Here is a 25,760-nt window from a genome sequence, read left to right on the forward strand (position 1 = left end):
ACACGTAAGTATTCAAAGTGCCCCAAAAAACAGATTCGCGTTTAGGTGTAAGTTTCTCAACAACATAGCGAAGAAAGCGTTAAGATTTCTAGATGCTCACGACGACATCCTGATTCTGAAAATTTCAAAATATCGTAGAGGACGACAATATAAAACTCGTATCGTACACAGCTTTTACGGCGAAAATTGTAGGATTTCCGAAGTTCACATGATAGGCTGTCCGTTGAAACCAATTGTGTCAAGTGTAGGCAGTCCCGCTCAAATCTCGCTGGTGGCCGTGGGGTTTGTATGGTGATTTGACGTCAGATACCAGCCGACTCAGCTGTGAATGAGTACCTGAGTCAAATCAGGTAATAATCTCAGGCGAGCGCAATGCTGACCGCATTGCCTCCTATGGGGTACACTTATCCTATAGTGCACCGTTACGGTCTTGAATGAAGTGCTCTAAGACCCTGATCCAGGGCAGAGGTGGGACCGCGTTTGAAGAGTTATCTCTGCCTTGGACGAGACCGTTAGTTATTTTTGTTTTTTTTTTTTAATTTTTGAATCCTTGCCTGCTATGCCCCAAACCAGGAATCCGTGGACCAAAAAGCGTGGAGTAAGTTGCTCCCCATTTGGTCCGGTCCACCATCATGTGAATATGGACTTAGGATCCCGCATATCCTAAACTATGTCCGACTAATAACCTCAATTATTTCGACAGACATCCGACAGAGAGAGTATTTTGAGGCATAGATACCGTAAAACAAGTACCACCAAGGGTTTTTCTCGGATTTTCCGATTAGGTAACTTCTAATTATTGGAAAATTCTCGTGATGACACATTCATTCATTAAATTGTTTGTGATGAAAAGTAGATCTACTTCAGCAAACTAGACTGGCAGAAACTTTGGTCAGACTGTGACGAAAGTACCTCAGAAGACCAAATTTACCCCGACAGAAATTAGGAAAAGCAAAAATCCCCTAAGACTAGAAACGTTAGAGCATTTTCTCGGATAACTCATAGTACTTAAAAAGCACTTGAACTTTTATGAAAGTAAACATGATAAATACAATATAAACAAGTCGGAAAATTGGAAGCTTGACGCTTCAGGTATAATAGGTTTTCTGTTTCCCTATGTAAGGAGCATAACGCAGTTCCCCATTGGCTGATAGCATTGACCCGAGATATTTAAATCGCTCAGTTCTGGGCAGGTTACTGCCATTGGCAGAACTGAGCGATTTAAATATCTCGAGTCAATGCTGTCACAATGTCGGTGCAAAATTTAGTACTCCTAGAATGAACTTAAGGGGAGTTTTTCAGTCAATTTCTAAAAGTTGGTAATATACTATTAGTGAGTTTATTTGAACAGATATTGGAATGGGAAATATTTTGCGGCCTAGACTTGGTCTAAGCGCACCACCCTGATTTTTTTCGGATTTTTAGGTTGGGTAGTTTCTGAAACTGAATCCTGTATCACTTTAAATGCGTACATTTTGACTCCTCACTCGCGCACTTTGCAATTCACGACAAAACTACTAATAGCAATTACAGAAAGTACTGATAGAAACCTAACCTAACCTTTCATTTGATACCCTACACGACTATATCCAATGAAAAAAATTTTTAAATCCCCCCTTTGCATGTATGGGGAGCCCCCCCTTAAACTCCATCTAATTTTATACCATTCGCTGTATGCGTGGGATTTCATAGTTCCCATCTGTCCACCAAATTTCGTTCGAATCGGTTTAGCCGTTTTGGAGAAAAGTGTGTGACAGACGGACAGTGAATCGATTTTAATAAGGTTTTGTTTTACACAAAGCCTTAAAAAAAGTACTAATAAAAGCAAAGTTGTGCCTTTTTAACTTTTCAATTTTCAATTAAAATAAAACTTTCACCCAAATAACTCCCACCTTGGGCAAAGATTCTGTCTGCATTTATTCAGTTTTCAAAAGTTGAGAAAACTCGAGGCGTTTCTCTATAACTTTTCCTGTTTTGATTGTAAATTACAACCGACCACAGAGTTCATAATAAATGCATATCCAATATCCATTGAATTTCAGAATTAATACCAGCAGACATTCAACAAAGTCCGATATAGAACAGTAAATATTATCGAGGGAAAATTGAACAAATATTGTTTTCCCTCAAAGCCCACGTACACTTACAGCAGGCTCTCATTCAAAAAGAGTAACAACAAACAAAACGTAGGGAGATATCGATAAGAAAACGCCATAAGTTGTGGTCATATTATAACAGCAAATATTACTTAGAAAAATGTAAGGTAAAGACCATATGTAAACTGGCCTTGTAAATTGTCTAGAACCTGTAGGTGACTACCTGTACTTTTGAAAACTAAGTCTTTTAAAAAGCGCTTCACTAACTCTGCGACCATAAAAGACTTTTGCAATTCTCCTCTTTCCTTAGTACACTAACATCCATAAAAAGTAATCTCCATCGCCCCCACGTCTTCACACTTAAAATTTATCGAATTCTTTAGCAAATTTCTTATCAGAACATGTCTAAATTTCGAGATCAATGACACCTAAACGATGCCCGCATGAGGAATACACTAGGTTGCTGCATGCGGCTGTGATTTCAAGCCCAACTTCTCGTTCCAATTGCTAATACTTTGAACAAACTAACATAATCCAAGCCGCAACAAAACAGGTTTCACTGAATTCGAACGATAAACATTCGGAGAGATGTTACCGAGTTTATTGTCACATATAGTTGAGCTTATTTGGAGTCAATGTATATCACAACTAATTAAGAATCAAAAGTTGATTGAACTTGGAAATTTTGGAAGAATTAGGATTCTTTCTAGAAAATATTCAAACGTGTTATGACCTAGTCGGGAGTGTTAATATCTAAAAAGTAAGACTGAATTTTTGAATCTAGAAGTTCAATCACCTGCTTGTGCTTTCCTACATAACGGAATATCTGATATTAACTTTTATATAGTATTTAACCCTGAAATCAGATCTTTTTTTTTCTCAGATTAAAATGACCATAACCAATCTGACAAAAAATTTAACTAAAAAACACGAATCTATCGACAGATTCCATTTCAAAATCGTATCCATACCAACATAACTCCTCTTCCACTCAGATACAATAAAGAAAGCATTCATCGAATTTGAATGGAAAAAAACATACATAATTATGCAAATGTTGGCTTTTTTTTCTTAAAGATAATTCGAGAAGAATTTCGTGGCATTGACTTTGAAAATATATAGTTTAGTCTTATATAGCCCAAACGCAGTTAAGCAACATTTTGAAGATTTTTATCTAAAATGATCTGAACTTGTTTAGTGTTATTTTCTTCAGACTGTGAAGGGAAGGGAGCCAGAGGTTGACCAAGTTCCTTCTCGAAAGAAATAGAATTAATAAAAATAGATGAGCAGAAACTGATCAAACAGGAAAATAGCATGAGTGTAAAGCCGGTTTCGGAATGTATAGAGGCGCGATTTAATCAGAAAAAAAAATAATAAATAAATGTCAAAGTGATGGGACGAACGAAATACACGCTCCTTTTTTATGGAAAAATTTCAGAAATTCAAAAAAGACGATGTTTGACATCCAACGATAATTTGCTGGGTTCTGTTATCGAAGTAACTTTAAAAGTTACTTTTTGTTCCGTGTGGAAACCACAATCATCAGCCAAGGAGGACCTAAATATATAAATATACCGGTCTACGATCCATCAGGCACGTTCGCCCCGCACTTTGGCTATGAAGTAGAGCTGTAACCTTTTTTTTAACACCATTCAGATCACTAACTTTTCAAATTTTTACTTCATTTTCTATCTCCCGTTATTTATGATAGTATCCCTGATATTTCCTAGACTATAATGGCAACATAACTGTGATGAAACTACATCATTCGAACCCATTTAATTTCTCACAAAAAACTACCGGGAAATTGGTGTTTGGAACCGACATATAGATATCTCCTCAACTATTTAGGAAAGTCGTCTGTTCTCCTTCATAAGGCCTTATACTTCGAACAAAAGGAGCATATCAAACTTTTTTGTTTATTTATTTATCTCCGCACCCTTAGATCAGCCAATAATGCAAGCAACTTTTCACATGGCAAGGCAAAAGAACTCGTGGCTTAAATCCAGCACGTTCTTGGGGAATAGCGCATCAATCACACCCGCGCACCATCGTTCGCGGTTATCTGAAAGGCGCTTCAACTCCCCCCATGACTTCCCGAGACGCAAGCAATCTTCATTTACTGTTCTGCGCCAAGTGCCCTTGGGACGACCCACTCATGGGCCATCCTAAGGGAGTGTATGGCGCAGTTGTATTTGTCGCAGTTCATTAATGTGTGACCTATCCACTGCCACATCCGCCTTTCGACCAGAGTCCGTACCAGTGCCAAACCTTAGTGCCGATAATAACTAGCTGCCAAATCATTGATCCTCAGAGATCTGTTGGTCTCAGTATATTCCACTGTATAACTACCACAAAATTCTAAGGAGGGAAGTGCGTATAAATCAAACGTCTATATCAGATAATTTATCACGTTTTAGTTTTTTAAGTGAAAAATCAAACAAAAGAATCAAAATGGGATGCACTTTTGAAGAACAACCTCAGAGGATGTCTAAGACTGAAAAAAACCAAAAGTTCCACATTGTAACCGAAAAAACTACTAGCCCTCGTTAGGAACCATATTGACTCTCCTCTTTCCTTTCGGGATTAAGTGATTTGCAGTGACGAACCAAAGTTCAACAAATGCGGTCCTGATAGCAGAACTTATGTGCGACGTCCTCCCAATAAGTTGCATCCTAGGTACACCAGGAAGTCGGTGAAATTTGGTGGGCGCTAGTATTATGACATGTTGTTTTAGCTAACATTGTGTAGCCTTGGATGCAGATTTAGGACGTTGATCTCTGCAACCGATTGAGTTCATAGGCCCGATCAAACGAGTAGATCATCAGTAGAAATTCCAAATTCTCCACATGATGATTCTGGATAATAACCAACAAGGACAGTGGTTTGACCATACGAAAAAAGTGTACCTAAAGGCGCTCATAAAAGTCAAACTTAGGTGAATTAGAAGAGGGTTCAACTCGTGCAAAAATATCTACCCAAAATTCGATGAATGGATTGACAGCGAGCTTATGAAAGACGACGCTCATTCATACATTGCTGGCGATCACAGATACAAAAGAATGCAAGCAGGCTTTAACTACGTATGGATGGATATTGCAAACGAAGAAGTTTAGTTTAGAACTGTGAGTTAGAAATCATCTCAGTAGTCCGCCTTTAGATAAGCGGCTACTCTGTGCCCTTGTGGGACTATCAACAGTGGATCTCCTCGCAAGCGCGCGCTGAAGCACCAGGCGGCCGTCTTAGCGTCGCACCAGTCATCCATTTGGTCATAGCAAAGGCCTGCCATTTTCCATCTTACGCCGCGTAGCAACTTTTTCAGGACTCTTTGGTCATTTCTTTGCAATCTTTGCGGAAGTCGGCAACTGCAGTTAGCACGGACACGATCAGGTATTTTCGAGCGCATCCTGCTCCTGCTACTGAGCAACTGTAAATAATGGCCGAACCGTTTACAACTCAGGGCGCCAATGAAGCACAGCCCAGATCATCGCGATCTCGCGAATCTTTGCCTCCCTACGATTTATTCGCTACAAATAGAAGCGTTGGTCAACTTCAAACTGCCACCGTTCTGATAGCGGCGCCCGGCACTGTGGTTTGCCAAGTAGAGGTACAATTCGCCACAAGCCATATCGCGTCAGACAGCAATTAATTCAACGCCGTCGCTGCCTCCGTTGAATCTTCGGTGCTCGACCATGCGACCAATGTCGTAGGGAAACCTCCGGTATCTGACCGGTACGCAGAGCTCAAGAGACACTTTTTAGCCGGTTTTGCAGACTCAAACGAGAGCAGATAAACGAAAGTGTTAACAGAATTGGGATACGAATTAGGTGATAAGAAACCTTCATTCCTCCTACGCGAAATAAAATCCTTGGCAGAAGATTAACTCTTCAGTGGTGCCATTAAGTGTCTTTGGCTGCGGAGGCTAATCACTCGGGTTCGGGCCATACTCATTGTCGCGGATCAGTTCGAGACACGAACCTTTGAATTCTCCATACCGGTCAGATGCTGGAGGTTTCTCTACGACGCCTGCCACATGGCAAAAGAAGACCCAAATTGATCGGAGTTCGAGACATTCTGAAACATCTTCAACTCTGTCTACGACGGGTCCGAGGTCGGCAGGGCGGAACGGCTGATGATGTTGCAGAGTAATCTGAGGGATGACGTTAAACGAATTGTGGATCATTTAGGGGTATATGGGGAAAACTATGAAAAAGCTTGGGAACTCTTGGATCAGCGCTAAAATAATCGCCGAGCGCTCATCGAGAAGGAGATTTATTCTCTCATAGACCTTTGTCAGATAACGCAAAAGGACCCTGGTACCATCGGAAAAGCGCTGGACACGATGAAGTCGATAGTACAAAAGGAGGGATTCAACTGCGAAGGCGTTCCATTTATCCCTTTCCTACTAACCAGGAAAACGGATGTCCCAACTCGCAGGGAATTTGACACATCCCTAAGGAATCCAAAGTTACCCGTAACGCTAGACGATTTGGTTCAGTTCCTGGAGAACCGATTTATAATAATGTCTGCTGGATGGGAAGGAATGAGTGGACCGTCGAGAGCTCCAAATTCTGAAAAATCTGTCCTTAATAACCCGACCCTGGTCGCTAAAACCAATGAGGTCAGGAAAAAATGAGTGTCGTGCTACATTTACATGGGAGGTCACAGTTCTTAGATGTCCGAAGCTCCTGGAGAGAGAAATATTGCTTCATTATCGACTGTGCATTTTATGTGGTTCCCACAAGTTTCGACGGGAAGATGGTTGTCACAACAAAAGAATCTAAAATGTGATATTTGTCGCGGTCAGCACGAGACTGTGCTATATACCGCTAAAAGCCCTCCAGGGCGCGATAAAAAGCACAGCACGTCACGCCGAAAACTTAACCGCAATGGGACATTCTGGTACCATTCTTCCCACAGCCGTGATCAAGGTAAAGGCAAAAGATGGACATGAAGTTGCTGTTCGTTGCTTAGTAGTTCAGGGAAGCCATAGCCGCTACATAGCAGAGGATTTGGTTCAGAAGTTGCATCGTAACAGGAGGGAGGTTTCAGGGATAGGAGTAATATCCGCAGGAAAGGTGTCTTCAATTGTCGGCCGTGGTGCCCACGCCATGGCGGCACGAAAGTCTCCAGTTAGAGAAATCCTTCTACAAGGCATTGACTCATTGTCTCGGTCAGCAAAAAAAAGATGGCACAAAAAAAGCTGAGCTTAAAAGGAAATTGGATGAATTCATATCAGAATACAGGGAATTGGGCCATATGGTGGAAGTTCTTGAGGCGTTAAGAGTGGATGTCGGTGGAGAGGTTTACTCTATATCATATCTGAATGTCTTACGGAAGGATGCAACTACAAAGAAACTTAGGAATGTGTTCATTACACCAAGTGCATCAGCTTTAATCAGAGAATTCTTCCTGGACCAAAGCTGCAAACTCATATCTTCCTCATTGTTACCTGTACCCGTAATTTTGAAAATCGAACATCAAAAGCCAATTCATTCCGATATCTACCACAATGAAGTCGATAATAGTTTACTACAATCTTTCAAAACCATCCTAGATGCAGCAATACAAATCACAGGGGAGGTCATGACATCGGAAAGTTTGGTGCAGATCATACAATAATCAACTGAATTTGCGTGAACTTATTGTACCCTAAGACATCATGAATAGTCTGTAAACCTTTCTCATTTAAACACCCAACTTCCGGTTTCCGATTCATTTCAAATGACATAGCTTAAACTATTTATTACATAAAACTCAAAAATCTAAGATCATTCATAATAGTTTCAACTGAAAACTCCCCATTCTAAAAGATTAAACATTTCCAAGAATTTTACAATAAGACACATCCGCACATGCTTCCCTTATCGAGCAACTAATCGACAACTTAAATTTGCAGAACGTTCAACGTACAGCCTCGAGCTTAGAGAAACGTGCCTTTAAACTTGGAAATTGAAAATATTCGAATCACTGATAAAACATGAGATATCTGTGCTACTAATAAGTTGGAAGTTATCACGGGAGTGTTGCAATGTGTTTTATCGTTATTGCAATAAATTTACAATTGTTAGATGTTATCTTTTTTAAGGTTTCCAAATCTTGCAATCTTGGCAATTATATCTGGAAGGTGTTGATGAGAGTTTCTTTCGCAGTAGCAACCGAAGTGATAAATCGCTTATCACTATGTTCTTCACGCTTTTGTCCAAGGTTTGGTATTCTTGAATGATTGATTTCATATGAAATCCATTACTGGGGTACGTACGAGTCAAAGTTAAATTCATGGACAAAAGAGGTCGAATAGGAAATAAACTTCAAATTTCCCGATTTCTGCCCGTCATCATTGCTCAATGGAATGACTCATAAGCTCTTCACTTGGAGTGTTACTTCCTTTTGTGTTTATTAGAGAAAGCAATCCGCTAAACATCCAAATCGAGCCTCCAAGTACCCAATCTTTCAAAAGTAGAACAATCATGAAAGCCATCTCATCATCGCCTTTCCTTTCACTGAGTTGAAACAATCAAAGCCTTCTCCGTGCAATATTTGTGCCTAACTTCATCTCCGCGCCGCGTCTCGTTGACCGAACAAGGAACAGAAATCTAACAATAAAGGTCAAGTGAGATGAGAAAGATGCACAAAAAAAACCTACTCATGGGTATAATACAGTCAGTAAGTCAAACGCTTAGCTATCACCACATCATCGATAACTCATCATTCGGTATCTTCTTCAACATCTCTCCCTGCCCCTCTCGACTATCATGAACTCGCAATATATAAGCAACGTGGTGTAAAAAAAAAAAATATAATCTCCACAAAGAAAACAATAATCATCGACACAAGAGAATACTGACTGAACGAATAAGATAGTACCACGTAATCCAATCTTAATCTAGTCTTCGTGGCTTCAACGAAACTTCCATTCACATTGGAAATGGTGGAAATGATATGTGAATATAAGAGAGCCTGGACGTATATACACAATGTAATCTAAAGATAGAAAGATAGATTGACGATAGCTTTGCAAAATAACTGTAGGTGGTGTGCTGGCACCTAGTTTAGCGTCTTCTATCTACAAGTTGCCTTTAGACAAGCTAGAATGTTGTATATGATATGCAAGCAAGCCGGCAGGTAAACGTCATTGACATTCAATCGTTTATTCAGGTATTAAATATGGAATGAGGAAAGTACCGATATACGATTGACAATTGTTTGAACGGGGATTTTGGTTTTAATGTTGGGTATATTTTTCTGGTGTCTAGACAAATGTTTTTCAAAAGAGAGACAAAGACGGCTAAGATTTCGTACCAGGACAGAGGCAACTCATCAGACGCTGCTTCACCTCTGCCTTAGGAGCTCCCTTTTATAATTCGCAAAACACGACAAGGGTGCGAATTATATCCAACGTAAAACCGCCCACAGTTCGGGTCAAAGCTCGTCCTGAACTAGAAATTTTTGTTTAGGGATTGAAATGTTATTCGGAAATAATGAATAGAAAATGAATTATCGCTGAGAATTATGTTTGAAACAGACTGAAATCGCAACTGAAACAGCAGATTTACAATCAAATACGGAAGATTTGACTGACTCATAAACGACACACAACTCTTGAATCATTCTGTTAACAACAACAGCTCTGTGGATAATTAAGTTCCTCTGAAGTAGCAAAGTACGGAAATATTTATCTAAAAATTGACAACATTCTTAAACAGAATAAATCACGAGACTCAATAGAAGATCTGGATGAATCGCTTTGTTGTCCGAATGCCTTGGTGCGCCAGATCCGGAAACTGTCTTGTCTAAGGTCTCGCAGTATATATTGGATTCTAAGCCGAAGACAGGAAACTCTCTAAATGTATATTTCGAGTTGATCTTCAAGCTCTAGAGAACTACGTCGTTCTTCTGCGCTTCGGCGATTGTCGGAAAATCGATGGTGGCAGGGATCTTGACCTCTGCAACACGTGACAAAGTGTCAGCAACCACTTTATCTTTTCCAGACACGTGCTGAATATCGGAAGTGAACTGGCTGATAAAGCTCAATTGCCGAAGTTCGCGAGGGGACGTTTTGTCGGGCTTTTGTTTCAAAGCAAAAATATGTGGTTTATGGTCCGTGAATAATGTGAACAGTCTGCCTTCAAGGGAATACGGGAAGTGTTTAATCGCGAAGTACGCGGCGAGTGACTCACGATCATAGGTGCTGTAGTTCCGTTGAGCGGGATTGAACTGTTTGGAGAAGAAGCTCAACGATTGCCAGATTTGATTCACTTTTTGGTGAAGAGCAGCATCTACGGCAGGTGTCGACGAATACGGCTAGGAGTGCATCTTGCTGAAGGAATGCCAGAAGTGTAGCATCCTCCAGCTGTTACTTGGTAGTCTTAAACGCCTGGACAGCCTCTGGAAACCACACAATCAGACGGAGGTCTTTGGTTTTTGTCCCAGACAAGGCGTTAAGGATCGATTGATGGTGGCCTTGGACAAGAAACGACGATAGAAGTTTACCACGCCCAAGAACCATCTCAAATCCTTAACAGTTTTTGGAAGCGGGAACCTCGAAATCGCTTGCATCTCGACTAGGTTCGGTTAGATGCTTTCAGGGGTAATCAGGTGGCCGGCGAATCTTATCTGCGATCGCTAAAATTTGCACTTTTCAACGTTAAGTACTATACCGGCCATAGCAACATAGCCACTAGCAAACCATAGTGGGACAGGAAATCCGCGCCTAAGATGAGTATACCGATGTCCGCGATTTTGAAGCGCCAAGGGAACGTTCGTCGGCATCCTAAACTCAAGTCTCCATCCAGAATTTGCTGCCGCAGAAGAACCGAGAATTCAGCGCCTGTAGTTGCGTCGACTTAAGGGATCGTAGATTGTCAGACGGTGTGGTGCTGCATTTCGGGTAGCAGTCGCCAGAACCGAGGGCAAGCCTAATTTATTTGGTGAGAAATTGCAGGGGCTGATACATTTTTAAGGTTAACCTTATTAAAATCGGTTTACTGTCTGTCTGTCTGTCCGTCACACGCATTTTTATCGGAGACGATTATAGCCATTGACACTAAATTTGGTGGAAAGGTGGGAACTGTGAACGCTCACGCATACAGTGAGTTACATCCTTTTACGTTGAATTTAAGGGGGGGTCCCCATACATGCAAAAGGGGGGTATACAATTTTTTTTCACCAAATATAGTCATGTGGGGTATCAAATTAAAGGTGTCGGTTAGTACTTTTCGAACTATGATTCAACAGAAATGGACGACCAAGTCTATTTATTCAACAGTTTGTACTCTCACAGGCGTTCCGCTCCTCCGCGTAGCAGAATTCTACAAGCATCTCCGTTTTTATAGAAGATAATAACATATTCATAAGTTCCACTCGAAAACCTCTCATCAATGCTGCCACGTCTCAGGTGTATCAAAGTGATGAAAAAACCACATGATATACAAAAGTCGGGGACCTTCAAATTTATTCAATTTCTACAATTTAAATAAATTCATCCAAACCATTGAAAGTTTACCCTAATTGACAATCACAGCACATGACCTACAGATTTTCTGTAGAAATATTGACTTAATCCTCACCTTCTTGCACAATCTAATTCTAAATTTAGATACAGATAAACGTCTTATGTAACCCACCTATCAGTATTGGCAGCAAATTCAAGAAATCGAACCAAAATTTCTCAAAAATTTTCCATAATTAATCAAAATCTCAACCACATTCCTGTAATCGGAATATGCAATCTTATCGCTATTTGACAACGTTATTGGTCTCCTAATTAGCCTATTCAGCATGCATTTGACGACACATTGTTGCAATATTAAAAATATGCCAAGAATTGATAATAATATTTATGGATCTATATTGCTTTTATTACTATCTCTCTATTTTCAGAATATTTAAAAACAAACGCCTGTTCAAAGCGCAATGTTCAACAAAATTAGTTTTAATCAGAAAGATACCATCTTCATCTTTCCTATTTAATTATGATATTTTTATTCAATAGATATGCGTATGCAAAGTGTTAACTCAATAACTAAAGATATTTTTGTAATCGTCAACATGCAATCTCTTATCCCAGCAACTGAAGACGTTTTGTGCTAAGAATAAATCAAGGTTCTGCGGAGCCCACTTTACCAACTACATAAAAAAAGGCAGGTGTTCGATGCTTGCCTTTTTTTCTGTACTTTCAGTTGAAGAATCGTACAAAGAGTGAAATCTTAAGAACCGGTTTCTGATACCGGCTTAATTCCGGTAATTGCATGGAATAAAACCTTGATCGGGTCTGCTATATGAGGAGAATTTTGATAACCATTGATATCGTCTTCGTAATACCTGATTTCACTCCGCAATCTAGTCGAGAGAATTTGTCTACTAGAATGCAAAGAGTAGGTTTATTTTTTCTGTTGCTTTTGTCCGAAATAGAAGCAATTAACTATGCACCACCTCACGTTTACCTACGTAATAGCTTCATTGAAAACAGAAAGTCAAGTTATTCTCTTTGAAAGTGAATAGGAGAAAAGTTTAGCCTTGACGTATCTAATCTTGCACCAGGACAATAATTACCGAAATATTGAAAAATTATATTCTTTTCATATTTTGAGTGAAGTATTTTTTTGTTAATAATGAAAAGATTTGCACCAAATTTTCCTGTTTTTTTTCTCTGAAATATTTGTGAATTTCTCTGAAATATTTGTGAATTTCTCTGAAATATTTGTGAATTTCTCTGAAATATTTCAGCTACTCTCAGAACCTTTCTATAATGCTATAATCACAGCTATCACCGAAATGTTGCCCTGACTATTAATGAGAAATTTTGGAACAGATACCAAATGATCTAGAGGGGTATAAGCCAAAATACTTCAGGAAATATTAGGGAACGAGGAGGAGGATCACAGGGCGAAGCCGTGATCTGATAGACGGCTAGCACAAACCCTGTGAAACGTTTCATATATTTTAACATCGACAGCCCTGTTGTCAAATTCTTCAACTCCACGCGGTGACTACCGGGTATGCAACATCAAAACAGTACACGGTAGAGGGCGAAGGCCACCTTTCCGCATAGAAAAACTATCCCAACAGGCCCTTCTGGTAGGGGGGTGAACAAGGCGCTGAAAACGTCTTCTCGGAAAATATCAACGTATCCATGAATCCCGGTTACAGCCTCGGATTGGACATATCAAACAGCAACCACTTCGGCAACTTAAAATGGACCACTCCTTCACGTCTTGAAATGGGCGATCCCTTTTTCAAACGGGTGCACTACGGCGCCTTTCCAGTATCAACACTAGCATCCTCGCACTCCAAGAAACGAAATAGCTCAGGAGTGAAGTAAATTGTTGCAGACCTTACACAATGTTTACCAGCGACAAAGACCGCGGAAGCAGAGAATTCAGTGTCGCCTTTGTCATAAACAACACATTTAGACAGCTGGTAACTGATTTCAAACCGATTAATGAACGAATCTGCTTAATCCGCTTCAAGATGAAGTTTCTCAATGTGTGATATATATCAACTGCCATGAACCAACGGAGAACAAAGATGTGTCATTAAAGACAAATTCTACACCTGATTGGACAGAACTCTCGACAGGGTACCTCCAATGACAATAATATTATTGTGTATTATTGGGAGACTTCAACGCTAAAATTGGCAGGACGGCAGAGCGTCTATAATGAAACAAACGATAATGGCCAAAGAATCATCGACTTCACCAGCAGCACAAATTTAGTCGTACTTCCCCCATAAGAATATACATAAAATAACGTGGGAACAACCAGACGGGAAAACTATCAAATCGACCACGTCCTTGTCGAAAAAAAGGCTCCCTCAAACACATTGGACGTGAGGATACTACGATTTGCTAGCTGCAACTCGGAGCGTTTCCTGGTTAGAGGGAAACGGCAATATCATCAGCGACACGACTCAAATAAAAGCAAGATAGGCTCAGTATTTTCAAGACCTATTGAACGCAATGACGACACATTTCCACTTCTTTGTCATTACGGGTGATCTAAACGGCAAACAAGTGCCCACTCCCCCGACTTCGTACGAAATAGAGGCAGCTTTGTTTAAATTAAAATCACATAAAGCGCCGGGAATCGATGGCATCCTAGCCGAGGTCTTAAAAACAGGCAGAACGAACAGAGCTCAACAGTCGAATCTAAAAACTAATCAGCAGAATCTGAACAACCGAATAAGAGATGATCCAATAAGAGGTTAAGTTGCAGGTTGCAGGTTCCTTTTTCCAAACGATTTTTTGTTTTATTTGAAAGTACTATATTTCCGGGAAATGGAGGAATATCTTCTTTTCTTCTTTTTCTTCAGCCTTTGTCCCGTTCACAAGCGGGGTCGGCTCGTCGTGATCGGCTTCGCCATTTGGCTCTATCGAATGCCTGATCTGGGTGCAATCTCGAGGCTTTCAAATCCCCATCCAGCGTATCAAGCCACCGTTGCTTAGGTCTGCCTTTTGGTCGTTTATTCCCCACAAAAAGTAATCCAATGGAGTTAAATTGCAATTTCGCGGTGGCCAAGGCGCATCACCAAAACGAATTGTTCGTGGCAAAAGCGATTGTTTCGCGGTTTCTGTGGCAAACTGCAACATCTTGCTGAAACATTGCGCTAAGTCTTCTTCATCGATTTCCAAAAAGAGACAGTCAGTTAGCATGCTCTAATACTGCACACCATTGACTCGGTGCGTCATTCGTCATTTTCGAAAAAAATGGGCCAATAACTTCACCACACCAACAAAACCACAACAAAACAGATACGCGTTGCGGATACATTGGCTGTTCTGAGCCCCGAATACGGTAATTTTGCTTATTGGCGTGGCCACCAAGGTCCCAAAAAATTGTTTTTTTTTTAGTAGAAGTGGGGGTCCTCGTTCAAGCGATCTTGCTCCAGCGTGCCGGCAGGTCAGTTGCCCTGAGCTGTTACATTAATTGGACCTTGGACGGCATTAATCCGAGGTCTTTATGTAAAATGTGATGCATAGTGGTGTACGGAATTTGCGGTTGTTGCGAACGATGTTGAATTGAAGTTTTCCGACTTTCATGCACACTTTCAGCAAAGGCAGTGCCGGACGAACCCGTGTTTGTGGTTTTCGGTCCCCTAGCAGGTGGAGACGGTACATTGATTCGACCGTACTTGGTTGTCATTTTCTTATGGTTTCGGCCAGAGATGCACCACATTGGGAGTAAATTTTGAGCGCTTCCCAACGTGGTTCAAGCGTATATCGATCCATATTCGTTCACCGGAAACTCTACTAAATTTCTGTCAAAACAGAACTGACGTAAGTTTTGTCAATTGTGAGATGCGCCCTGGTTCGAAAATTAAGCGACAGATCACCCTATATCTGACGATTGAACGACAAGCATAATTTGTCCAGTGTACAAAAAAAGTGATCGTCTGCGTTGCGAAAACTACAGGAGGATCTCATTGCTGTGCACAAGGCTGACGAATATAATCGAACGTCGGCTGACATCATCGGGGAATACAAAGGTAGCTTCAGATTCGAAAGATTGACTTCCGTCAGGGGTACAATAGTGTAAAACGTAATGCTCTGTATAAAATGATGGTCGAGCTAACCATCCCAGCGAAGCTAGTCCGACTAGTGAAAGCTACAATGATCAACAACAGGGGCCAGATTAAAATCCAAAATGAACTAACACAAAGCTTTCCTATAGTGTCAGGACTTAAGCAAAAGGATAGTCTCGCCCCACCATCTTTAATTTGGTGCTCGAATACGTATTGAGGAAGATGGCCTTAGTTCAATACCAAAGGCACCTTACTGGTAAAATCCGCGCAACTGGTGGTACACGCAGACGACGTGGATATTCTTGCCCGATCGAAGGATGAATGAAGGTGGCCTTAACACATCCTAGAACATTAACTATTGTTCCACTCCGATAGAAGCTACAAACTGTGCTGGATTAGTGTGAAATATTTGCCGACGGTGAAATACCATTGGATTTTGTTGATTATGCTGTGTATAGGGCCCCCCTTATTGAAATCTGAACCCAAATTACTTCACGTTGTTTTTACATCATTTAATTGTTCAAATAAATGTTTTCTGAAGACAAACTTTGTCAAAAATTGTCTTTTCTCGCACTCTCTAGAATATCAACTTCCGCAGAAACTCCTTGAGTTCCTCGGGTGCGTCTCTTTCAAGAAATACTATTTTTCTTTACATTTAGAATAATGTCGAATTCATTTTTCAGTAAAATACATAAATATCCAAATCTAGTGCAAATACATCCCAAAATTCAATTCATTTATTGTTCTTACAGTAATGTGGATCCCCATGGAGTAGCAATAAGTCGCTTCAGAAAAAAAATGTCACAAAAAGTAAAACTCTCACTAACCACAAGCATGAAAAAAAAAAATTACAACGCACTTAAAATGAATCACTTGTGAATTTCACAACCGAAGTCTTTGTAGGTCTTTGTGTTCCCATTTATTCACTTCTGATTTTGAACAACATGAATGGCGGAAAGTGACAAATCCCAAAGAGAAAACGCATCAGGTGAGAAGGCTGGCAGGTTAGTTTTTCTGCACAATCGATAGTGGTCGTTCATATGTAGTACTTGCTTTGCTTACACAGAATAGACGTAGTATATATGCTGATTTCGAAACGCATGCATATGACATGCATGCGTTTTGAAATCAGCAGACAGAGATAAGTTCTAAAAGAACAACGTTGATTACGGAAAGTGCGTAAGTCTGATAGCTCCATGAATGGGTTAGACAAAAATGAATATACTAAGATATCAGTTGAAGTAAATATTTGATTGATATGAAAACGCATAAACACAGCGTCAAGTGCTCCATTCTATTCGATGAAGCATGAGACTGACGGAGAAGGCAGAACTCGTTGGTAGATCAACTTTTCTCTTTGGGATGATGACGCGACTGCCCAACTCGGCCCCGGGCCTATGTTTGGATCACCCTGTAATCTTAGAAATACGATCAACTTACAATATTTGGCGACTTTCTTTCATTACATATAAAGCGAGCTTCAAATTTGGGAAACATTGACTTAAGTTGCTGACCTTATTAGAACTTTTGCGATAAGGGAAACTAAACTATCATCATTTTGTGATATAATGACTTCCATGTTCTTAGCCATTCAGAACATTCGAGTATCTCTTTCAGATGATAATGGGTATATATTGGATTGTTATGAAGCTTCGTCAGTGTAAATGATAACTATTAGTTCGACTAAGGGGGCTATCTCTCCAACAGCTCAAAAATCTCCACTCATTAAAAGTACATAATTTTTCACAATTCAATTCAATTTTGTCTGAATATAAATATATTCAGCAATATTGCATAAATTCACTGAACAGAAGCCATATCTCTTGCGTGCTTGGGTAACAAGCTCAATTTCAAAAAATGTTGACATAAACGATTGCCAAACGGGACAACCGAAGACGAGAAGACTTTGGACATCTGCTAAAGACCCTGACGTCCATCGAGATATTTCCAAATATACGGAAAATGTCGCAGCTTATGTTATCCTGAAATCCTTTGAAAATACAATTGATACTGCAAATGAGAAGCCTACAGCGACAGGACAAGCACAAAACGAACAAAAACATCCATCCTGGGGCACAAGCCCGAGAAGCTGTCGGGCAGTGTTAAAGGCAAAACATCCATTCCTAGTGAATATTTCACGATAACAATGCTAGGCCTCATCCTACCGCATTCACTTAGAAAAATTTGCGTAGTCAGGTTTGCAGCAGTTACTCCAGCTCTCATACTTCCCTGACTTTGCTTAATAGGATTTTCATTTATTCCGCTCCTTCATTATTTCAAAGGTAAGGCAATTTTTGGTAACTAGACTTTAAAGAACGAATGTACAAAACGGATGGTTTGTTGGTACCAGACTGCTGGTTAAGAGTTTCCTTTTCAGACACATGTTTGGCCTTTAAAAATATTAATATTTACCGGCGATATCAAACATTTCAATCACCCACGTGACCGACTTGAGAAGTGGAGTGTGGATGACTATGCACTGAAGGTCGGGGCAAAATGCGCATGAGTGTCTGATGTTTCTAAGAAAAAGGTTTTTCGTCACCCGGCGGAAATCGATAAGGTGAAAAGGCTGGACAAAAGGGCAACCCATGATTCATGCGAAGAAACAAACGACTCGACACGTACCTTTCTATCCTGTATGGCAGCAAAAATGAACAAATTTTGTATCAAATTGTTGTGTGACGAAAAATGGATCTTGTACGATAATCGCAAGCATTTCAATGTTTGGCGAAAGTAAACCACCAAAATATTGCCTTAAATGGGACATTGATCAAAAGAAACTGATGGTGTCTGTTTGGTAGTCTGGCTCAGATATCATCAACTACGGCTTCATAAAGCCTAGCACATCGATCACAGAGAAAGTCTACAGCTAGCAACTAGACCAGACCAGACCAATTGAACGACCTCTTGCACGACAGCGCTAAATCATATTCCGGCGAAAACTATAGGAGTAGAAGTTGGACAATTTCTGTCACCCATTATACTTGTCTTAGTTATAGCTGACGGATTAGGTACATTATGGATGCTGTGAGGAACCTATCATATTTTAAAAAATTCTAGGAGAAAAGTGTCAGCCACAACCCAGAGACCGATTCCCCAAGGAGCCACGACTTCGCTAATTCCATGTGCAGGCTTTGCCATCAATACCTTTACCCGATTCCCATTTCAAAGGATCGCGAAACGCCTTATGTTGTGACAAAGAAGAATGGACGAAATGGTCCTTCCTTCTTTCATGGTCCATCAAATTGCGCAAATCATAAAGGACAAGACACGTGAAAACCGCAAGATCTAAAATTCCCAGAACTCACATTATACAGGAAATTAAAAATTGGAAAAATTGAGAAAACGATAAGAACTCCCAGCTTACGTGAATGGTGACTTCTGTGACTGTTAGCCTGGGAAGCGATATTGGTTACATCAAAAGAACGAAGGAACTTCTCAGGCACCTGATTTGAATTAATTAGTTCAACAGGGGGAAAGGTATAAAAACATACTTCCATTTTCCACTCCTGCGCTGTTTTAACCGACATCGACGTTCAGCAGATTAAAAAAATCATGTTTTTGCACTGACAGAGCGCATAATCATGGTGAAATGAGTACCGAAGACGATGCATGCAGTGGACGCTCCAAAAGAGGCTGTTACGACGAAAACATAAAAAAAAGTTCACAAAGTAATTTTGGATGACCGCAAAGTAAAGCTGATCGAGAGAGCTGAGGCCCTAAAGATATCAAAGGAACGTGTTGCATATATCGTGCAAGGATGTTTGGGTATGCGCAAGTTCTGTTCAAACTGGATACCGTACAAGCTCACAACCGATCAAAAACAACAAGTTGTCGACTCTGAGCAGTGTTTGAAGCTCTTCCTCCATAAAAAAAATCCGAATTTACCCGTCCATATGTGACAATGGACGAAACATGGCTCCGCTATTTCACACCAGAATCAAAACGATCGTCACCCAAGTGGACTGCTCGTGGTGAACCGACTGCAAAGCGTGCAAAGACGCAACAGTCGGCTGGCAAGGCTTGCTCAGTATTTGAGGATGCGCATAGTACATTGTTCACCGACTATCTTGAGAAGGGAAAACTCATCAACAGCGACAATTCATAGAATTATTGGAGCATTTGAAGGATGAAATCGCGGGAAAACGGTCCCATTTGAAAAAAAAGTGCTGTTTCATCAAGACAATGCACTATGTCAAAAATCATTGAAAACGATAGCAAAATTGCATGAATTTGGCTTCGAATTGCTTCTGCATCCACCGTATTTTCCAGATCTGGTCGCCAGCGGCTTTTTATTGTTCTCAAACTTCAAGAGATTGCCCCATGGGAAGAAATTTAGCGTCTATGAAGAGGTAATCGCCTAAACTGAGGCCTATTTCAAAGCTAAAGGCAAAGCGGGGTCGCCTCGTCTTGATTGATTGCGCCACTTTGCTCGGCCATATGCCTGGATCTGCCTATAATCGATAGCTACCAACTAGCATATCAAGCCAACATTATTTCGGGCGACATTTTGGTCGTTTCCCATCGACTTCGATGCTCAGATCAGTCTTGGCAAGTGAGGTTCTATTAGCGCGAATTACATGCCCAGAACATCAAAGACGCCTCTCGCAATTTTTCCACGATCGGTGCAATCCCATATCAATCGAGGGTGACCTCATTCCTGACGTGGTCATGACGTGTTACACTACGAGTCCAACGCAACATCTTTGCTTCCATTGCCACGAGGCACTGTTCATTGTATTTTATAGTCGGCCGTTACTCAGAACCATAGAGGGCAAGCAACACTACAGTGAATTTTTGGATTTGAGGCGTTCATTGATGCCATCACAAAGAACGCATTGTGGAAACCATTTCATTCAGGTTTCGCTAATGCGTGAAACAATTTCATAACGCAGTTCTGCATTGGCTGATAGCATTGATCCGAGATATTTAAGTCGCTTTGTTTTGGGCAGGTCACTGCCACTATTTGGGGTAAAAAATTCAACTTTGTCGAGACGCTAGGAAAGCACCATCTGCATAAAGCAATGTATAGGGTATCTCCTTCATGAGCACCAAAAGAGACAAGAAGCGATTTCGATATACCCACCACATAACAAACCTACCAGAAACATTCAGCAACATCTTCAACAGGTGATCAGCAATCATGTGAAAATCGTCTGAATACAACCATAACCAATTCGACCTCAGTTCTCGAGTGGTTTGCATAGCATGACTGAATTATCTTCAAGTCCGGGATTGAATCTGTATTTTCTGACCCCGGTGAGAAATCATTAAACAAGTCACTCTGGTTGACCAAACCAACCTGCTTAAAATAGGGAGCCCTTCAATGGTTACATTAAACAACGTTCAATGCTACGTATTTCGATCAAACAAATTCGAAATACTTGAATTATAGCCATCACCACACCAAAATCCTGATTAAAGAATGCGAGAGGATGGGAACGAGTGCAGCGAATACAAATAGTAAATTCATAGGCAAAGTGAAGCGTCTAACCATCTTGCTAGTAACGTAAGCATTGTGGAAGCCTTTTTCCCGTTTTTAAAAGCCACAATGCCACATTTGTGCTATTACATCGTGGTCACTAACGCCACAATAATGTCCTTCCGATGCTCGTCTGATTCACAGAGCAACACGTATCTGGCTGTCCTCATTCTGAACAGCGGAAATTTGCTCCCTGGCATTTTTAACCGAATTAACGTTGGAAGGAAACAACAGAAAGGACACTCCGAACTCATGGAAAAAGTGCACTCAATGATTTTACTGTGAACTCAATAAAAGGATGCCGTGTAGTAGTAGCACTCTTACTTTGTGGCTTCTATAATAAAAAGGGTGCAAAATGGACTCGAAAATATGAGGATGATTTCGTTAGAAGATGCCTTGGTTGCATTTGCATTTGGTCAGTGGACAATTTGGTTGGAGAATACACAAATATGGAAAACTTTCTGCAACAAATTGAATGATTTTGCTAGACTATTGCGTATATTGAGAAATTATTGGGAAACGGCAGCTGTTGACTAACTATTTTCGAGTCTTTGGAGGACTTGTACTATCAATTTCAAAAATGTGCCCAAGTTATTGGTCCAAATGTTCACAATTGGACAGAAAATGGGAGCAGGGGGAGTTGAATGCAAAATTTTCATCGAATAATTGAGCCATATAATAGTAATTATGCACATTTTTCTTCGTGTTTAAACAGGAAAGCTACAGTGCAGCCATACGACCCCGTAATGATAGTCCAAATTAAGATAAAATCCCAATTGAGCTCTAAAATTGCTTTTGCTTAGAAACTGTTCCCCCAAAAAATGGTTCTACTTTCCACAATGTGAAAGCGCAAAAACCGGTCCTTATCACTTGCCGGTCGCTAATCCGTCGTCCATTCGTATTTTTAGCAACCATTACAGAACTTTCGTGTCGCCAATTGACACGCAGTCAGTTCTTGCAAGACTGCGGGCGATCTGAACCGTTTACTTCAGAGGTCATTGCCTTGCATATTAAAGCGACCACAAAGTCCAAGTCGGCAGCAGCGGCACCGACCGCATTGGAGAAGTAAACCGCGGAGAAGGTGAAAACAACGTGGAGCGATATGAGCTGGAATCCATAGGCGGTGTTGGCTTGCACAGCAGCCGCAGTGGAAACTCTTTTCTCATTGGTGTGGCTGTTGAAGACCGGCTAGACGCCGCCAAACAAGTGCAACATCGCCACGACAAAAGAAAAGGCTGAAGCCATCCCATCAGAGTGTGGAAAATAACCTCGCCCACCCCCGGTAGCATCCGGAACAAGTAAACATTGCAACAGATGGCAATTTTGCGGAATCCTCGCCTACACCGTCTGCTCCAATGAATGACCCATTGAGGTCCAATTTGCCCTACGCCTGGACGGCGCACTCCTAATTAGACCGCGTTACAAGAACCGGAGAAAAACCCGGCCATCGCTGAGCTTCTCCATCGCGGCAGCTCCAGTCACGAAAAAGTGACACGTCACAAACGTTCTGTTGGAGCTCTGGGGCCCGGCCAGTGCTGCTGATGTCAAACACATGGCCCGCGACTCGCCTCGCCGTCACGCACACACACTGGCCCAACATCTCCTGGAAAACATGAGAAAATCCACGAGCTGCATGGCCGACATCGTATCGCTACGCGGAAAATCAGAGCACGTACTCACAACCACACAGGCCGCCGTGCATAGTCCCGAGCCCCTTCAGCCCTCGGCACCGACCCAACATCTCCACGAAACCAGCCCAGCAAGCGGAAAATGCCGCACGGAAACCACTCGCACCCACTAAACTAGAATGAAATCGGGAAAGATACTTACAGAACTCCACCAGGACGTACTCGTTGGCTTTGATCGCCTCCTGGAAGTTATCTTTGGTCAGCACAAGAACGCCGTCCTCAGTCTTGATCTCCTCGGCCGTGGCCAGCACGAACAAACCGCACAGAATCGTTAAGAACTTCATTTTCGCTATTTTGCACTCGTTACAGCCCCACTGAAAGCCAATTGCAACGAAGGAGAGACTTTTCTACTGTTTCCTGCCAAGCAAAAAGTTGATGTCCGACGTTGTCAGAACTCGGAGACGATTTGAAACTCCACCACTTCCACGAATCAGCTCAACGCAACTGAACTGAAAACTTTTGATGTGGAATGGAAAACGAAAAGAAAGATGCCGGGAAGTTTTGGAGGAGGGGATGGAAGGGAACGTGCGGGGGCGGGCGGAGCGCGGAGAGAATCGGTTCCAAGTGGAAAGTGAGTATTTGTCATGGGATCTTCGAAATTCGAACACTTTAGACATACGTGGTGCTACGTAGCTGGGCGGGAAGATAATTTGAATTCGCTGTGGACATTTTATTGTATTTTATTTGTTTACTTGCGCATCCTCAATTCAAATTAATTACCAGATTGTACTGTTGCACCACGTAATCATTCAGATTTCTCCAAAAATTTGTGAAGCTTCTTTTCTTTCAAGTAATTTGCTAAACAAGATGCATTGATTAGATAAATCACTGTACGAAAAACCTGTAATTTAAAGATGGCCGGGTGAGATCCCCTCTCTAGTTATAGCACAGGTGAATCGAACAAGGAAGAAAAATTGTTTGATTAAACGAGGATAATGAAAATCAGCAAGGGAAGGAGTACAATGAGACATAATCCCGGCGCCAGAGTTAAGGCAGGTAAAGAAGATAAATAGGAGCATGAGATGAAAAGTTAAAATGAAAAAAGGATATCGTGATTAAGCACATATTGTTAAATTAAATTAGCATAAAATTGAACAACGTGATCTAAAAGTAACCATGGAATGGAAAACCGGAAGGAATTATTCATCCCTGTGGCTCATATGTACATGGAGGTAGTCTTTTGTAGATGATCCTTTGGATGTATTATACCTGGTAGACCTGAGATCTGTTACGGATACAACAACTGTAGCCCCACGTTGGGCGCCAACTCTGTTACGATGAAAGTTCCGCGTTGCATCATCTTGGCACCAAGGTTGTCAACCAACCAAACTCCCCTAACAGGTTCGCCAGATATATAGAACCGGACGGCATGTGCTGGAGCTCACCCGAATGCTAGCAGTTCGGCGAGATATGGGCCGGGGTTCTTGGTTGTCACATATTATCTCCCTGTCAGGACAAGGAGATTTAATCACGTGCCTTGACACAGGAGTCAACAAAACTAAACTCACCCCGGCAAACTACTGTATTGGAGACGTGAAGTCTCGAGGCAGAGTGATATCGCCGAAGATTTCAAATGGAGCGGACTAACTCCAAAAAAAAAACATAAAAACTACGATAGCTAGAGCATTGGAATTAACATTGAATCGTAGCTAGGACTTCACTCTAGAAAACTAAATTTGTGAAAAGAGAGTAAGCTATGTAGAAGTAATAGCTTCTCAAGTGCAGAAATTGTGCTTTTCAACCCCAACATTTTTTGAAATAATAAAAACTTCTATTTGTAGTCTAGCCTAAAATTGATAGACTAGTCGCTTACTCAAAACTACAATTTTCATTTTTCAGTGTAGATATATATTTCGGGAGCAACTTACCTCCTTCATCAGTTCAAAGCTATGGCTAAGTAGTAATGGTAAAGGCAACATTTTTAAAAAAATTAAAATCTCCACCTGGTGCCAGTCGGACAGGCCTGAGAACATTTCGATGTTGATACAATAAAAGGATGAAAGTGGCAGTGGATAGATCACGTTTCTTGAAGGAGCAACAAATACATTGCAGGCGATGCCATTAACAAAGCCACAACTGGTATCCGGTCTAGCCCTCTCTTAGTGAAGGACTCCTGACATCCCGGTTTTGTGCCGAGGTCCATCAATTTGATATCTCTAAAGGCTGTCTGGCATCCTGGTCCCGCACTACGCCATCGCTCCATCTCAAGCAGGATGTCCCACGTCTTCGACTAGCGATTTGTAGCCCACACACGGTGTTGGCATTGCCATCTCAGAGGGTTTCCGTGATGCCATTAAAGAAGTAGAACGAAGATCTCATTTTCCTACATTTTGTGATTGATTACCAAACATTACGAATGTGAAAGAATCTGGCTTGCATTGGATATTTGGCTTTGGAATGTTGAAAAGAAACGCCTCTACCACAAGTTTCTCAACGATAAAACGCTGTTACCTGACCGGACCATTACAAATTTTTTTACGATAAACTGGACAATCGGGATGACGAGGGAGATCTGTATCGACTTGTCAAAAGCCGACACGAATGCACATACCACTTTCATAAACGTTACTGGCATTTAGAGCAATTCTAGGAAGCAATAAAACGAATGAAATTGGGGAAAGCCACAGGACCTGATGACGTCGTATCTAAGCTCTGGAAAGCGAAGATCTATCACTCTTCAATTGGCTTATTGAGGAAGGTAGAATACCATCTGACAGGCAAGAAAGTACCACAGTTTCAATATGGAAAAAAGAAAGATAGTCCAGCAGGATGATCAAATTACCATCCGATCCGGTTATTTTCCCATACCATGAAGATTTTTGAATTTTTTGAATCAAGTCGGATTTGTCAAAAACATCGGAACTACTGAAGCAATACACACGGCGAGATTATTCATGGAGAAACACATTTGCATTTCTTCGCAGAAAAATTGCGAGAGAGGCGTCTTCGATGGTATGATCATGGAATTCG

General features: G+C 41.1%; 1 protein-coding gene across 1 annotated transcript in view; it reads right to left on the reverse strand.

The window, feature by feature from the left end:
* The window catches only part of LOC119647452 (protein disulfide-isomerase), a 39,269-nt gene extending 16,017 nt beyond the window's left edge, over positions 1-23,252 (reverse strand). Inside the window, exon 1 of the mRNA XM_038048381.1 lies at positions 22,933-23,252. Coding sequence (XP_037904309.1) covers positions 22,933-23,074 — 142 coding nt within the window. The 5' untranslated portion in view covers positions 23,075-23,252. The remainder of the gene's footprint in view (positions 1-22,932) is intronic.
* Positions 23,253-25,760: the final 2,508 nt, after the last annotated feature.

This window comes from Hermetia illucens, chromosome 2, assembly GCF_905115235.1.
Source record: "Hermetia illucens chromosome 2, iHerIll2.2.curated.20191125, whole genome shotgun sequence".
NCBI classification, from domain to species: Eukaryota; Metazoa; Arthropoda; class Insecta; order Diptera; family Stratiomyidae; genus Hermetia; species Hermetia illucens.